The following is a 15,213-nucleotide window of genomic DNA, read 5'->3' on the forward strand; positions in this document are numbered from 1 at the left end:
ATAAAATGAAACTAATGTTAAAATCTCTTTTCAGAACTTGGAATCGGATAGTTTAAGGGTTGAGCCCCTTGGTCATGATGAAAACCATTCAGCATACTGGTACTTCTATGGAACGAGATTGTATAGGGAAGATTATCCTAAAGCCGTAAGTAGAGCAAACAGAAGCTATAATTGTTGCTATAAGTGTTAGATTTTTTAAAAGTTATATTGTTGAAGTTTTTAATTATGTTGAATTTGTAGGAAGTGTGCGGAATGGATTTTTGTTGGTAGGTATTTCTGGAATTCTATTCCAACTTTTGTGTGGAATAACAGTTATATGCTGACGTGGGAGGGGGGGGGGGGGCAGGGGGTAGGGTTGCTTCCCCTTCCATAGTTAGTTGTATTCATGGGAGGATGTTTCTGGAAGTTTTGGGCAGATAGGAAATGAAGCTGTTCTGTGTACATGTGCATATGTGCATGCCCCCCCCCCCCCCCCCACCCCACACACACACACACACACACACAGACAGAATGTGGGATGGGGAGTGGGGGGATCAACAGCACAGCAGATAAAGAAAAGATGTCAAATTAGTCACTTATGCAGGGAGGTAGGAGATGGTGTAAGTGAACAACAAAATAAATGTTGACAGAAGTTGAGTGAATGCGGGAAAGGGGTAAATGGAAAGAAATCTACTGGCGTGTTCAGAGAGAGTGGTAAAGTAGTGGGAGTGAGTGCTGATGTACAGTATGATGGTAGGAAAATCAGGAAGGCACTAATAGTTTTGAAAACTAGGATTAGTTTTTCACTCCTAAATGTGTGTATTGACTGTGCTTGAATTTCACTTCCATAATGTAATTACTGGCCAGTCATTTTCCGTTTGTAATTTGTAGTTTTCTCAAATGAATTTCTTTTTGATACATGTCAAAGCATGTGTGTCAATTTCTACCCCTCTATCTACATTATTCCATGGTTTATTAAGTTTTCAAATTTATACTGACTTTTTGATATCACCCGGTATGTGATATTGGAGTGGCACAAACCCCCGAGAACTTCATGAGCAGCCCTTTCATGCAGAACGTGTGACTGTTTGATGTGCATTATCTAAAGTTGGTATTATTGGCCCATGGTTTTTCGAAGAGAATGATAAGGCAGTGATGGTCACTTCTGCTCATTATGTTTAGATGATTGAATAGTTATTTTCTTCCAGAACTTGAAGAAATGGGTGTGGGTGATGTTTGGTTCAAACAAGATGGTCCCACAGTCCACAAGGCTTAAATATCAATGACCATGTTGTGTGAACACTCCCCGATCGTCTCATCTTTTTGAGGGGCAATCTCCAGTGACCAGCATGCGTGCCAGGTTTAGTGCCATGCGATTTTTTTCTTAGGGGGCTATCTCAAATCCTTGGTGTGTACCAATCGTCCGCAGACCCGGGCTGAGCTATGGAACAATATTTGTGTTGCTATTGCCAACATCAGCATGGGAGAAAGTGGACCGAAACTTGTGATTTTGACTCTCCAAATGCATTGAGCAGAATGGAGACTACCTTCAAGGTATCATTTTCAAAACTTAATGGAACAAAACTTTAGATGTTATTCTTTGTAAAGAAAAAGAGAGTTAAATTGATGTGTCTAATACTCTCTGATTTACGATTTTTTTTTAAGTAAGGAAGATCCCACGCTGCTCTCTTTACTTTATGGATTTGTTTTTCCTACTCATATACAGTAACTTAAATTTTTCCACATTTAGACCTAGCCATTCATCACACCAACTGGAAATTTTGTGTAAGTCATCTTGTATCCTTCTACAGCAACATAACTTTGACATCATACCATACACTGCAGCGTAATCAGCACAGCAAACAACCACAGATTGTTGCCCGCCATGTCCACCAAACTATTGATGTATCCAAAAACAAAGATGATGCGACCCACCAAATAAAAGCGCTGGCAGGTCGATAGACACACACACACACACACACACACACACACACACACACACACACAAATTCAAGCCCTCACAAAGGGCTTGAATTTTTTGTGTGTGTTTGTGTTTGTTTGTGTGTCTATCGACCTGCCAGCGCTTTTGTTTGGTGGGTCACATCATCTTTGTTTTTGGATATATTTTTCCCACGTGGAGTGTTTCAAACTATTTATGTATATAGAGAACAACAGTGGTCCTATCACACTTCCCTGGGGCACCCCAGACGATACTCTAGTCTCTGATGAAGACTTGCTGTTGAAGACAATATACTAAAAAGTCTTTGAAACACTCACATGCCTGGAATCTATTCCATCTGCTCGTGCCTTCTTCGACAGCCTGCAGTGGGGCACTGTGTCAGGTGATTTCTGGAAATCTATAAATATGAAATCTGCCTGTTGCTCTTCATCCGTATTTCACAGTACGTCATGTGAAAAATGAGCAAGCTGAGTTTCACATGAGTGACATAAATTTTCTTGAGGCTGACAAGGTTATTATATTTGAACTGAGAATATATCCAAGGATTCTGCCAAAGTTAGGAATATTGGACTGTAATTTTGCGGGTCTACAGAGGTCACATACACTTTTTTCCAGTTTCGTGGGGCTTTGCACTTTGTAAAATAGAAATGGCATTCCATCTGGACCTGATGACTTATTTGCTTTTATATCTTCCACTTGTTACTATGTAGTCCATATGGGAGTCTGTCTGGTGCTCAAATGACAGTAAGTTTGTATGTTTCTCCTGCATGAACAATTTCTTGAATGTGAAATTTAAAACTTCCTCTTTGTTCTTGTTATCTTCAATTGCCACACCCGACTGGTCAACAAGGAAGTGGATAGAAGCTATTGACCCGCTTTATGATTTTACACGGGACCATAATTTTCCCAGGTTTCCTGTCAGGCATGCTAAAGTATGAAGGTGGTAGTAGTTTTATGCTTCACATACAGATCTTTTCACAGACGCACTAATTTCTACTAATCTTTGCTTGTTGTCATTTGTGGATTTTCTTTTGAACCGAGAGTGTGACAACCTCTGCTTCCTCAGTATTTCCCATATTTCTTTATTAATCCATGGTAGATATTTTGCATCCTTGATCCACATACTAGGCGCACAACTCTCCAGACTAAGATTTGGAATGTGCTTAAACTTTGCCCGCAATTCCTCTTCGTCCATCTGACTGGAACTAAGTGAGATGCTAACATCTGCTTATCTGCTCTTTCTAGCAGAAACTCTCTCCTGCCTTCTTGACCGATTTTTTAATTTTCCTAACAATAGTTGCTACAGTGGAATCATGATTGCTGTTGTGGATAAGGACGCAATGTATTTTTAGCTACAAGGCCTGTGAGATTTCCATTCATGTGGGCTGACGTGTGATATTTCCATTCATGTGGGCTGACGAACCAGCTGCTCAATACAGTTTTCAGAAACACATTCAAAAGTACTTCGTACAATGGTCTGCCAGTACCACCTATGGTGGATCTATAGAGATCTCAGTCTATACTCGGTAGGTTAAAATTACCTCTGACTAGGGTTGCATCATCTTGGTATTATGCACAACTGACTAGACCTTCTTTAAATGACTTTACAACTGTCACAGTAGAATTGGTGGCCAGGAAAAACATTCAACAATTAACTTGGATTCAACTACACCTGTTATACAAGACCACGTATCTTCACTGTCACGCCCAACTTTGACCTCAGTAGAGACAATATTTTTCTCACCTGCAATGAGTACTATTACTCCTGTGGCATCTGATCTGTTTTGTCGGTAAACAGTCTATGATTCGCTAAATATCTCGGGGCTTTCCACTTATGGATTCAGCCAGTGTTTGGTCCCAAGAATAATTTGAGCATGATAACTTTCCTGGAGGGCAGTAAATTTGATAACTTTGTTACGAATACGTAGAAAATTTACTGATTAAATTTTGATAGTGAAAGCGTCTTTAGTCTGAACATGGTCTGACTTCCTTTGTTTCGTATTTATGGGTGAGTGTTCATCAGAGTACCTCAAACTACCACCTAGCATTAAAAAAACATCCCTGTGCACTCCACAAGTACTCTGCTACCAAGTAGCTGCTTCCTTTGTGTAGTGCACTATTGACCTATTAAGGAAAGTCCTACAGGTCCCCATCCGATAATGCAGATCTAGAAGTCTGCACCCAAGACTCTAGTACCTTCCGCCACAGAAGTCGAACACGCGCCAGAACAAATGTACGTGGTCAGCCCATAGAGGGGTCCGCCTCCGCAGCGGCTGTTCTGCGCAGTGGCTCTCACGCAACGAGGGCGCCACCACTACGCCATGTGCAGACAGTGGCCAATAGCCGCTCCCTCCGGTTTCGTATATAGGGACCCGCTCTGCCCTAGTCCAGTCAGTCTGGTACTCGCTCTGGATTTCGTTTCTATCTTGGCGGTACTGCGTTCTGGTCGTTGCTCGTTGTTGACATTTGCCTGGCTCTGGTTCTGAGTGGATTTACTGTTGGTGTTTGGTGTTGTGGTTTCCACAAGCCTCCGTTGTTTATCTCTGTGGTTTCCACAAGCCGCCATTGTTTATCTCTTCCTTGTTTTGTCGGTCATAGTCGGTTGTCAGTTGTCGTTGGTCTGTCGTCCGACTCGTCCTGTGTTTACCTGGTGCTCCACCGCCAGCGGCTTCCCCTGGTGCCAACATGATCCACAGTTTCCAGACAACTGCATTGTGCATGCTCAATAGCCACAGGCGGATCCATATCTGCACTCGTATGAGGCTCTCTGGTGGACATACCGAGTGCATGGGCTTTATTTCCAGCCCTGAATGCTAAAGGGCTCCACAATGCACCTAGTGTTAGAGCTCCCGGTAACTAGTAAACCCCTCCCCCCTATGTGCCTGCTGATCTGTGGCCACAGACCCACCTGCAGAGTGAATGGGTGAGTATAGACAGCCTGTCTTCACATTGGCTCTCCATCTTGAGCGACATGGTTGCATATCACTGACCACTTACCCTGCTGTGATGGTGGATCCACTGGGTTGGGTACGCTAGGAGATACCTTCACAGCAGAGCCCGTGGGCAAAACAAGCTACATCTGAGGTGTCCCATGTGACGTGCCATATTGTCCATCACCCCTGCTCATCGAGGCAGCAGCCTGAAGGTGACAGACTGTGGCCAAATCTGCATTCAGCTGTTCGGAACTACGGCCAGCTCCTCTTGCATCCGCACACAGCATGCAGATGTCCTACCCATCCTATCAACTCTTAACTGAAGATGTAAAGTGTAAAAGCAGACAGACTCCTACATAAGCAACTTACTACCCTCATCCTATGTCAGCAATGCTGATGCATTAATGAGCTATGTAGCTGGCTGTTGAAAATAAATGAAAACTGTGCTGCAGACTGAATGAATTTACACTTACAAAATGCGAGATTAAACACTTAAATAGAAAAACACACATGAGATTTAAGAAATATACTAGAATGAAAACACAGGAAAAGATAAACACACGACTTTCCACTCTGTAGATGTGTATCAGCTGAGAACTGGGCCTGACTGATTGGCTTACTAAAAGGACAGATGCTTGTTTTCAAAACAAAATAAATGAGCAACTACTTCTCTTTTGTTCACAGTCCATCTGCCCCCCCCCCCCCCCTCCCCTCATCTCTTTCCTATTAGCAAATTGTGGCTTGGTGCTTGGGTGGTGGACACTTTCCCAACATTTTCCATACTGAATTGAGGACCTCTGCCTTTCTTAGCAAAGTGCTCTAATGACTGAGCTATCCAAGCACAACTCACGAGCCACCCTTACAGCTTTACCTCATATCCTATCTTCCAGACTTCATGGACATTCTCCTGCACAGTTTGTTGGACTAACTGGAAGAAAGGATACAGACAGGCTGTGGCTATGCTATGTCTCCACAGTATCCTTTCTTCAAGGAGTGCTATACTTGCAAGTTTCACTGGTGAACCTCTGTGAAGTTTGGAAGGTAGGAGATGAGGTACTGGTGGAAGTAAAGCTGTGATGACTGCGAGTCATGCTTCAGTAGCTTAGTAGGTACAGCACCTGGCCATGAAAAGCAAAGGCCCTGCGTTTGGGTCCTGGTCTGCTGCAGAGTGAAAAATTCATTCTGGTAATTTTATCTTTGTTCTCTGCATCTACAGTCTTGATCTTGAATGTTTTAAGATTTTACTGAATTGCTCAGATCCATTGTCGCTTATTCTTTCTAAGATTTCTCATGACAAGTTGTTGTAAACATCTTGTTTATTTGCAGTCACAAGATGTGAAAGAAATACAGAGGTTTCTTCTTCTTTTGTGTGCTGGTGGCTGGATCACTTTCTCAATAGACAGTTTCATTGGGGAGGATATACAAGAATGCTTTGGCCCAGTAGTTTTATTTATGCAAGTTCTATCGGTTTTGAGGGAGGGGCAGATAAGTTTATTTTTTAATGTGCAACAGTGTTTCGCAAGCATAAGTGGTCGCCAAGAGAATTACGATTTATATTGTTGGATCTTTGTGTCTGTTTGCAATCATTTCTTATTATATGTTGATACTGGTAGAAACTGAGCTTTTCTTCTTTTTGTTGCTGCTGTTTAGCTATCTTTCTTTCCTCTGTGAGTTATGCTTGATACCCCCTGCGGGTTCGGGGGTTAGAATAGGCCCGCGGTATTCCTGCCTGTCATGAGAGGCGACTAAAAGGAGTCGCAAAGTTTTTGGCCTTATATGATGGTCCCCTGTTGGGTTTGACCTCCATCTCTCAAAATTTTCTGAAGAGCGAGCCGATTGGGGAAGGGCGCCTTACTTGGTGCATTGTGTCCATCTTGCGATCAGACCTTTCGCCAGCTTATACACCGTTGAACTGCAGTCCTGTCTGCTCTCCATCTCTTGGGCATGACTCTTTTTCTGCGTGCAGATAACACCTTGCACTGTGCAGTGCCTCTTTCTGCACCGACGGCGACCATGGACCACATGTTACCTAACATCCAGCACGGTAGCCAGTCCGTTGTGGTGGGGCCGCCATGTACCCTGTTGATTGTAGCCCCCTGACAACACAGGGATCGCTCTACTGATGCCTGCACCATTAACTCCCCACGTATGCCAAGGAGTAGATGCCTATCCTCCTGGGGTATCGGGACTCCCGGCAATGGCCATCCTGCCAGGTGGCTCTTGCCGTGGCTGGGTGGCGCCCGTGGGGAGGGCCCTTGGTCGGAGTAGGTGGCATCAGGGCGGATGACCCGCAATGAAGCGTGGTACATCGTCTCTCGCTGGTGGCCAGCCGCCAGCAGTCTCTAAGCGTTCTCGGGCTCAGTTTAACGCTCAGAAGTACGATCCGAAAACGGTCCCCTCCCTGGCCACACTGTGGGAGGAACGTAAGTCTCAGGATGGCAGTAGCAGTTATTCGCCCTGCTTCTTAATTTGTACGAGGGCTGATGGGGAGTCTTTTCTCTCCACAAAGCCTCAGTTCTTCGTCGAGCATTTAGAGGATAAGTTTGGGGAGGTGGAGGGCTTGTCAAAAATGCGCTCTGGGTCAGTCCTGATACAAACGGCATCCTCTGCCCAGTCACGACGGTTACTCTCTTGTGACAAGTTGGGGGATGTTGCCTTTACGATCACACCCCATAAGAGTTTAAATATGGTCCAGGGAGTTATTTACCATAGGGATCTTCTTTTGCAGTCTGATGAAGAGCTGCGCGCCAATTTAGAGCGCCGAGCTGTACATTTCGTCCGGCGCGTTCATCGGGATCCGAAGGAAAATCAGATTGCTACTGGTGCCTTCATCTTGGCCTTCGAAGGCGATACATTACCGGAAAAGGTCAAGGTGATGGTTTACCGATGTGATGTTAAGCCCTATATCCCTCACCCGATGCGGTGCTTTAAGTGCTGGAAGTTCAGCCATATGTCTTCTCGCTGCACTTCCAGCCTCACATGTCGAGATTGCGGACGCCCATCACATCCCAATACTCCGTGTGCCCCGCCTCCCATCTGTGTCAACTGCGGGGAGCACCATTCACCTTGCTCGCCAGACTGCCAAATTTTCCAGAAAGAGCGTAAAATCATGGAATACAAGACCCTGGACCGACTAACCTATACTGAGGCCAAAAGGAAATACGACCGACTCCATCCTGTGAGAATGACATCTTCCTACGCTGCTGCTACAACACCTGTGCTAGTCCCGCCTGTTTCTCCAATTGTGGCCGGATCAACGAGTAGTACAACTCCTCCTGCCCCCTCGCCAGTGGGGGGCTCTACTAACCGGGTTGCTCTTGCGCCACCTACCTCAGGAGCAAACACCATCCCACCCATCGGGGACATCCGTCCCCCACTTCTAAGCTGGAGAAGCGTCCAACTTCTTCGGTTTCTCACACTCGCAAGGCGGTCCCATGGGTCCCTCGCTTCCCAGGTTTCCGCCAGCGAGAAGCTAACAACCAACAGTGGCGTAAGTGCCCGCAATCAGCTGTCGTAGGACTTCACGATCCTCCTCCATCCGGAGACTGAATCGGTGAAGCCCTCCCAGTCAGTGCGACCCAAGGAACAGCGTGAGAAACCCAAGAAGAGCTCTCAGCCCAAGGAACTCGCGGTGGCAGCCCATCCCACCGCAACCTTCCAGCTCTGCGTCTGAGGATGCGGTGGAGATTCTGGTATCCGCTGAGGACCTCGATCTCGCCGGTCCATCAGACGCCATGGAAAGCACTATCACAGGTGCTAAATCGGAGGCAGCAGGTGACCCAGTGGCGTAATCTCCCTTCCCAGGCGCTGTTTACTACATTCTACATATTGTTCGATGTGTTTGCAAGCACATACTTTCTCGGAGCAATTACATGCATAGGTTATGAAATATTTGAATCACACTTTTTGTATTGTTTCAGTTGGGTCATTCGATGCCAAGTGATCTGGAGGCTCCCACATGACCCTCATGGATTTTGATGAAATTTTGTATGAACATTCACACATGTCATCAATGAACACTGGTAAAGTTTCAGTTTCAGAAATTCAATACTTTCGGAGATACAGTCACTTGTTTAAACCCATAGCACAGCTTTCTATAGTGCATCCTTAAATTTTTCAGCAACTTTGAGATACCTCTGTAAGTATTAGCATGGAAGAAACAAAACTTGGCCATCTTATACAACTTTTAGAGCTCTTTAAAATAAAATATTAAGAAAAGGATTTCTGAGCATTTTCATATAGATAATTTGAAGCAAAGTTGGGTGAAAAAATAGCTGTTATTTTAAAATAAATGAGAACTTTAGTTTTTTATGTCTCCAAAAGTAATTGTGGGATGTACATGAACTTTGCACACCATAACTCACCAACACAAGGTCTTAGAATATAAAATTTCATTCTCCTATTGATTTCCATTATTTCACAAATCTAGGGTGAAGTTGACGATTTTTCAAAAAATGCTAAAAATGGGTATGTGTGGTCAAATTTTTCAAAAAGTGTTTTCTCCAAACTCTTCTAAACTATGGTCATTAGAAAGAGCATATCTAGAAAAGTGAATTTGGTTTGCAATGCAAGCATATAAGGCCCTAAAAAGTAGCATCATCAAAGAGGCACACTGGAAGTTTGAACATATTTTTCTGGCACTCAAATTATACCTGAAATTTTTTATTTTGCCTTATACATGTTTATTAATGTCTAGGATAAGTGAAGTAAGAAGCCCTGATGAATGGGACCTAGCTTAAGTCTGAATAGCAAAAGAATAAAAATAGAAACAATGTTATTTATTGTCACCTCCCCCCCCCCCTCTCCCTCTCTCCTCTCTCTCCCTCTCTCTCTCTCTCTCTCTCTCTCTCTCTCTCTCTCTCACACTCACACACACCACACACACACACACACACACACACACACACACACAATTAGATTAAGAATGAATGTAAATCGTAAAATTTATTTGCATAATCATCTAATTATTAGTTGCCTGTTTAATGAACAACTCCAGCTTACTGATGAAAAGAAGTGTATAAATGAGTTGCTATGGTCCATGGTGGCTTAACCACTGCTAGATTCATTTCACCTGAGAAAACCAGCATTCCCATTGCCATAGGGGCCAGCCCCAATCGTTAGCAACAACAGCCACGGGTGGGTTTCTTTACACAGGTTCCCAAGCTGATAGTAAAATTATTTAAGTGCCCTGTGTAAAATTAGAAGGTACTCTTGAGTTCTTTAGATTGTTTCCTCTGACCTATTTCAATTTTTGATATGCTACATTAACTTTCTGATGAATATCAAGAGGAATGTGTATTGCCGCCAGATGAATTTACTGCTGGAGTTGGAATAACTGCAATAATGTGGTGTTCCGGGACCCAGCACTTGTCACTTCTTGGTGGCCAATAAAATGAATTAGCTGGACCATGCATAAAGTTTATTAATGCATCCCTTTGCTCTGTGGAGGTCTCATAGATATTCCCAATCCACCACACGTTTTCATAGATGCATGCAACATATTGTCCTGGTTGGAGAGCAGACATTAATATGCCTCCTTCATTACTGTGACCCATTTTAGCCAGAAAAGATGAACAATCATTTGAAACTCTGCTAACCTGAATTGTTGTTTTATCAATCGGTAAAAAGTGATGATTTTCTCTAGTGCCTGCTACAGTTTGTCCAAGTTTAAACCTCTCCTCTTGTGACACAATATTTTTTTTTTAATTTCATCTTTAATTCCATTAATGTTTTCAGAGCAGAAGTGAAACAGATCTAGGTGAGTAAGAATTTGTCCATTAAGTGGCCGTTGCAAGCTTGCTCTTGCTGCTAACTGCTTTGTTGTACCTCCAATCCCATCACAAGGTGATTTCCCATGACTAGTAGCAAAAAAATTCCATTCGGCTGTCATTCCAAAATCACATTTAAAATAAATAAATAAATAAAAAGCTATTTTTTCGCCCAACTTTGCTTCAATTTATCTATACGAAAATTGCTCATAAATCTTTTTCTTAATATTTTACTTTAAAGAGCTCTAAAAGTTGTATAAGATCGCCAAGTTTTATTTATTTCATGCAAATACTTAGAGATATCTCATCTCAAAGTTGCTGAAAATTCAAGGATGCACTATTGGAAGCTGTGCTATGGTTTCAAACAAGTGACTATATCTTTGCAAGTATTGAATTTCTGAAACTGAAACTTTACCGGTGTTCATTGATAACACGTGTGAATGTTCCTACAAAATTTCATCAAAATCCCTGATGGTCATGTGGGAACATTTCTCGATATTAGACCACTTGGCACAGAACGGTCCAGTTCTCAATTCTCAGGAGTATAGAGAATTTATCTCACAATCGTTGAGAAGAACTTCCACTAAAATTCTTCTTTTGTCATTATTAAACTCTGTTGTCATTGCTTGTTCATACGTTTCATTACTGTATTTCAATTTTTCCATTAAAGGGATTGACCCTCGTAACCTCACTTTCACAATTCAGATGCCAAACTACACATTAGACAGCTATCACAAGACCAGCAATTTTGGTGCAGGCATGTACACAAAAATGACCACTCAGAACAAGCAAGACTCAGTGCAGGAATATAATACCAGGGGCATTGCACTTGTCTTGTGTAGTCACCTGAGACAAGAAAGTTGATCATGTAAAAGGCACTTCAGATCTTTGCTCAGCATGATTAATTATTGTATAAAAGGAAATTGACTATTCTCCCTCTCTCCTCCCCCTGTTCATTCCCATCCCCCTCCCCTTCCCCCCTCCTGTCCCTCACCTCCTCTCCCTCCTCTCCCTCCTCTCCCTCCTCTCCCTCTCCCTCCTCTCCCTCCTCTCCCTCCTCTCCCTCCTCTCCCTCCTCTCCCTCTCCCTCCTCTCCCTCTCCCTCCTCTCCCTCTCCCTCCTCTCCCTCTCCCTCCTCTCCCTCCTCTCCCTCCACTCCCTCCTCTCCCTCCTCTCCCTCCTCTCCCTCCTGTCCCTCCCTCCTCTCCCTCCCTCCTCTCCCTCCCTCCTCTCCCTCCCTCCTCTCCCTCCCTCCTCTCCCTCCCTCCTCTCCCTCCCTCCTCTCCCTCCCTCCTCTCCCTCCCTCCTCTCCCTCCCTCCTCTCCCTCCCTCCTCTCCCTCCCTCCCTCCCTCCTCTTCCTCCCTCCTCTCCCTCCCTCCTCTCCCTCCCTCCTCTCCCTCCCTCCTCTCCCTCCCTCCTCTCCCTCCCTCTCTCCCTCCTCTCCCTCCCTCCCTCCCTCCCTCCCTCCTCTCCCTCCCTCCCTCCTCTCCCTCCCTCCCTCCTCTCCCTCCTCTCCCTCCCTCCCTCCTCTCCCTCCCTCCTCTCCCTCCCTCCTCTCCCTCCCTCCCTCCTCTCCCTCCCTCCCTCCTCTCCCTCCCTCCCTCCCTCCCTCCCTCCCTCCCTCCCTCCTCTCCCTCCCTCCCTCCTCTCCCTCCCTCCCTCCTCTCCCTCCCTCCCTCCTCTCCCTCCCTCCCTCCCTCCTCTCCCTCCCTCCCTCCTCTCCCTCCCTCCCTCCCTCCTCTCCCTCCCTCCCTCCCTCCTCTCCCTCCCTCCCTCCTCTCCCTCCCTCCCTCCTCTCCCTCCCTCCCTCCTCTCCCTCCCTCCCTCCTCTCCCTCCCTCCCTCCTCTCCCTCCCTCCCCTCCCTCCCTCCCCTCCCTCCCTCCCCTCCCTCCCCTCCCTCCCCTCCCTCCCGTCCCTCCCTCCCGTCCCTCCCGTCCCTCCCTCCCTCCCTCCCTCCCTCCCTCCCTCCCTCACTCACTCACTCACTCACTCACTCACTCACTCACTCACTCAGGGCATGTCGTGTGTCAGCGCACATTCCAGAAGATTGCTCTCAAACTACAAACTGCTCTTACCCAATATTATTTTTGGTATATTCATTTACAGTGTAGCTCGAGGGAACAATAGAAAGTTGACATAATAAATTTAGATGGCCAGTTTCTAAGTAGGTGGAAGTAATTGTTTTCAAACTTAATTGACCTTAAAACGCCTGTTCAATCAGAGACCATAAATTAGCAATTTAACCCATTTATCAGTTTGTGCAATTACTTAATATTTGTTTCATTTGCTGACATTTTATAGTATGTGTTGCCAAACCTGCACTGAAGTGCCAAAGAAACTGGTGTAGGCATACATATTCAAATACACAGAAATATGTAAACAGACAGAATACAGCGCTGTGGTTTGTAGCGCCTATATAAGACAATAAGTTTCTGGCACAGTTGTTAGATCGGTTTACTGCTGCTACAATGACGGGTTATCAAGATTTAAGTGAGTTTGAACATGGTGTTTTAATCGGCACATGAGCGAGGGACACAGCATCTCCGAGGTATTCATGAGTGTACTGTAAATATCAGGAATCTGGTACAACATCAAATCTCAGACATAGCTGCAGCTGGAAAAAGATCCTTCAAGAATGGGACGAATGACAACTGAAGAGAATCATTCAACATGACAGAAGTGCACCCCTCCACAAATTGCTGCAGATTTCAAAGCTGGGCCATCAATATGTGTCAGCGTGCAAACTATTCAACAAAACATCACCGATATAGGCTTTTGGAGCAGAAGGCCCATTCATGTATCCTCGATGACTGCACGACACAAAGCTTTACTCCTCACCTGGGTCTGTTAACATTGACTTTGGACTGTTGATGACTGGAAAAGTGTTGCCTGATCGGACGAGTATCGTTCCAAATTGTATCGAGTAGATGTATGTGTACTGGTATGGAGACAATTTCATGAATCCATGGATCATGCGTGTCAGCAGGGGACTGTTGAAGCTGGTGGAGGCTCTGTAATAGCGTGGGGCATGAGCAGTTGGAGTGATATGGGACCTCTGATACATCTAAATATGACTCTGACAGGTGACATGTAAGTAAGCATCCTGTCTGATCACCTGCATCCATTTATGTCCATTGTGCATTCCGACAGACTTGGGCAATTCCAGTGGATAATGCGACACCCCACACATCCAAAGTTGCTACAGAGTGGCTCCAGGAACACTTTTCTGAGTTTAAACACATCTGCGGTCCACCAAACTCCCAAGACATGAACATTATTGAGCATATCTTGGATGCCATGCTGTTCAGAAGAGATCTCCACCCCGTCGTACTCTTGCGGATTTATGGGCAGCCCTGCAGGATTCATGGTGTCAGTTCCCTCCAGCACTACTCCAGACATTATTAGAGTCCACGCCACATCATGTTGCGGCACTTCTACATGCTTGCAGGGGCCCTACACTATATTAGGCAGGTGTACCAGTTTCTTTGGCTCTTCAGTGTATTAAGCTGTGCTGTGTGTCATGTGGTTGGGATCACTGGCTGGCATGCTGCAAGACGTCATTTCTATCCCAACTACCAATAATTATTTTTATTTAGTATTAATCATTTCTGGAAGGTTCTCAAAATTTATGTTTGTTATGTTTGCATATGCTGGAATATTCAATGTCTATATAAATAGCAGTACTCTCTGTCCAGGAATTCAGTTCCTTTCTGTCTATACATTGGTGTACATTATAAATGTGCTTTCAGTGCTAAGTGTTGCTTACTTAGATGGTTTGCTTTCAGACATTTGTGGTTACAATGTGACATTGTTTGCTGGAGATGCCAGATACTTCAAAAAATCTCTGTCACTGTGGTTCCAATGAGGCAGTGTAAGAGCTATTGCTTACATGGACAAGAACCAGAATGCAAACTGTACATCATTCCTAAGTCCCTATATTTAGGAGACTTAATGGAGTTCAAGCCGGCAGTTAGTCAGCTGCTCACAAATGTCCGTCAGTGCTTGGTGGTGCCTTATTAAATTGGTGAAAGGATTCAACTGAATCACCAAATACAACATGTGGGATTGTGATATGATGCGTTTTTGAAATGTGTACTTTTACTTGGCCAGAACAGACCAGCAGTGGATCGAGAGCAACAAAGAGGAACTCAATAGTTGTCTTTATAAGTTTGAGACCAAACTGAAGAAAACCTTTGGTGACATTCAGCAGCGAAAGAACAATTGCAGAGCAAGGCCCAGTGATATGGGTAAATGACACACTCATACATATAGCATGTTATGGCCCTATGCCACAATGTGAATCTGAATATTACAGCAGCCAACAAAATCCCAGCTAGATGAAAGAAGAAACTTTTCTCGTAAAGGATGTTGCAACAACCAAGGAATTCATAAAATGGTCCCAGCACATTGAGAAAATGCAACAGAAAAAAGAGTTGGTCAAAAGAAGTTTGACTGAGACCTGATTGTGGTCCCTATGAAAGTTGTGAAAGCCCATAATCTCATTGCCTGTCTCATACACTAGGTGGTAACAGAAGGCATACAGCAAATTATGGTAGCCAAAACTGTCAGAT

At 44.6% G+C, this 15,213-nt stretch overlaps 1 protein-coding gene across 2 annotated transcripts in view; it reads left to right on the forward strand.

Moving 5' to 3' along the window:
* LOC126267507 (mucin-12-like) overlaps positions 1 to 15,213 on the forward strand; it is a 278,640-nt gene that overhangs the window by 61,372 nt on the left and 202,055 nt on the right. For both annotated transcript variants that reach the window (XM_049972804.1, XM_049972806.1), the window contains exon 5: positions 35 to 145. In XM_049972804.1, coding sequence (XP_049828761.1) covers positions 35 to 145 — 111 coding nt within the window. The remainder of the gene's footprint in view (positions 1 to 34; positions 146 to 15,213) is intronic.

This window comes from Schistocerca gregaria, chromosome 4 (assembly GCF_023897955.1).
Source record: "Schistocerca gregaria isolate iqSchGreg1 chromosome 4, iqSchGreg1.2, whole genome shotgun sequence".
Classification (NCBI taxonomy): Eukaryota; Metazoa; Arthropoda; class Insecta; order Orthoptera; family Acrididae; genus Schistocerca; species Schistocerca gregaria.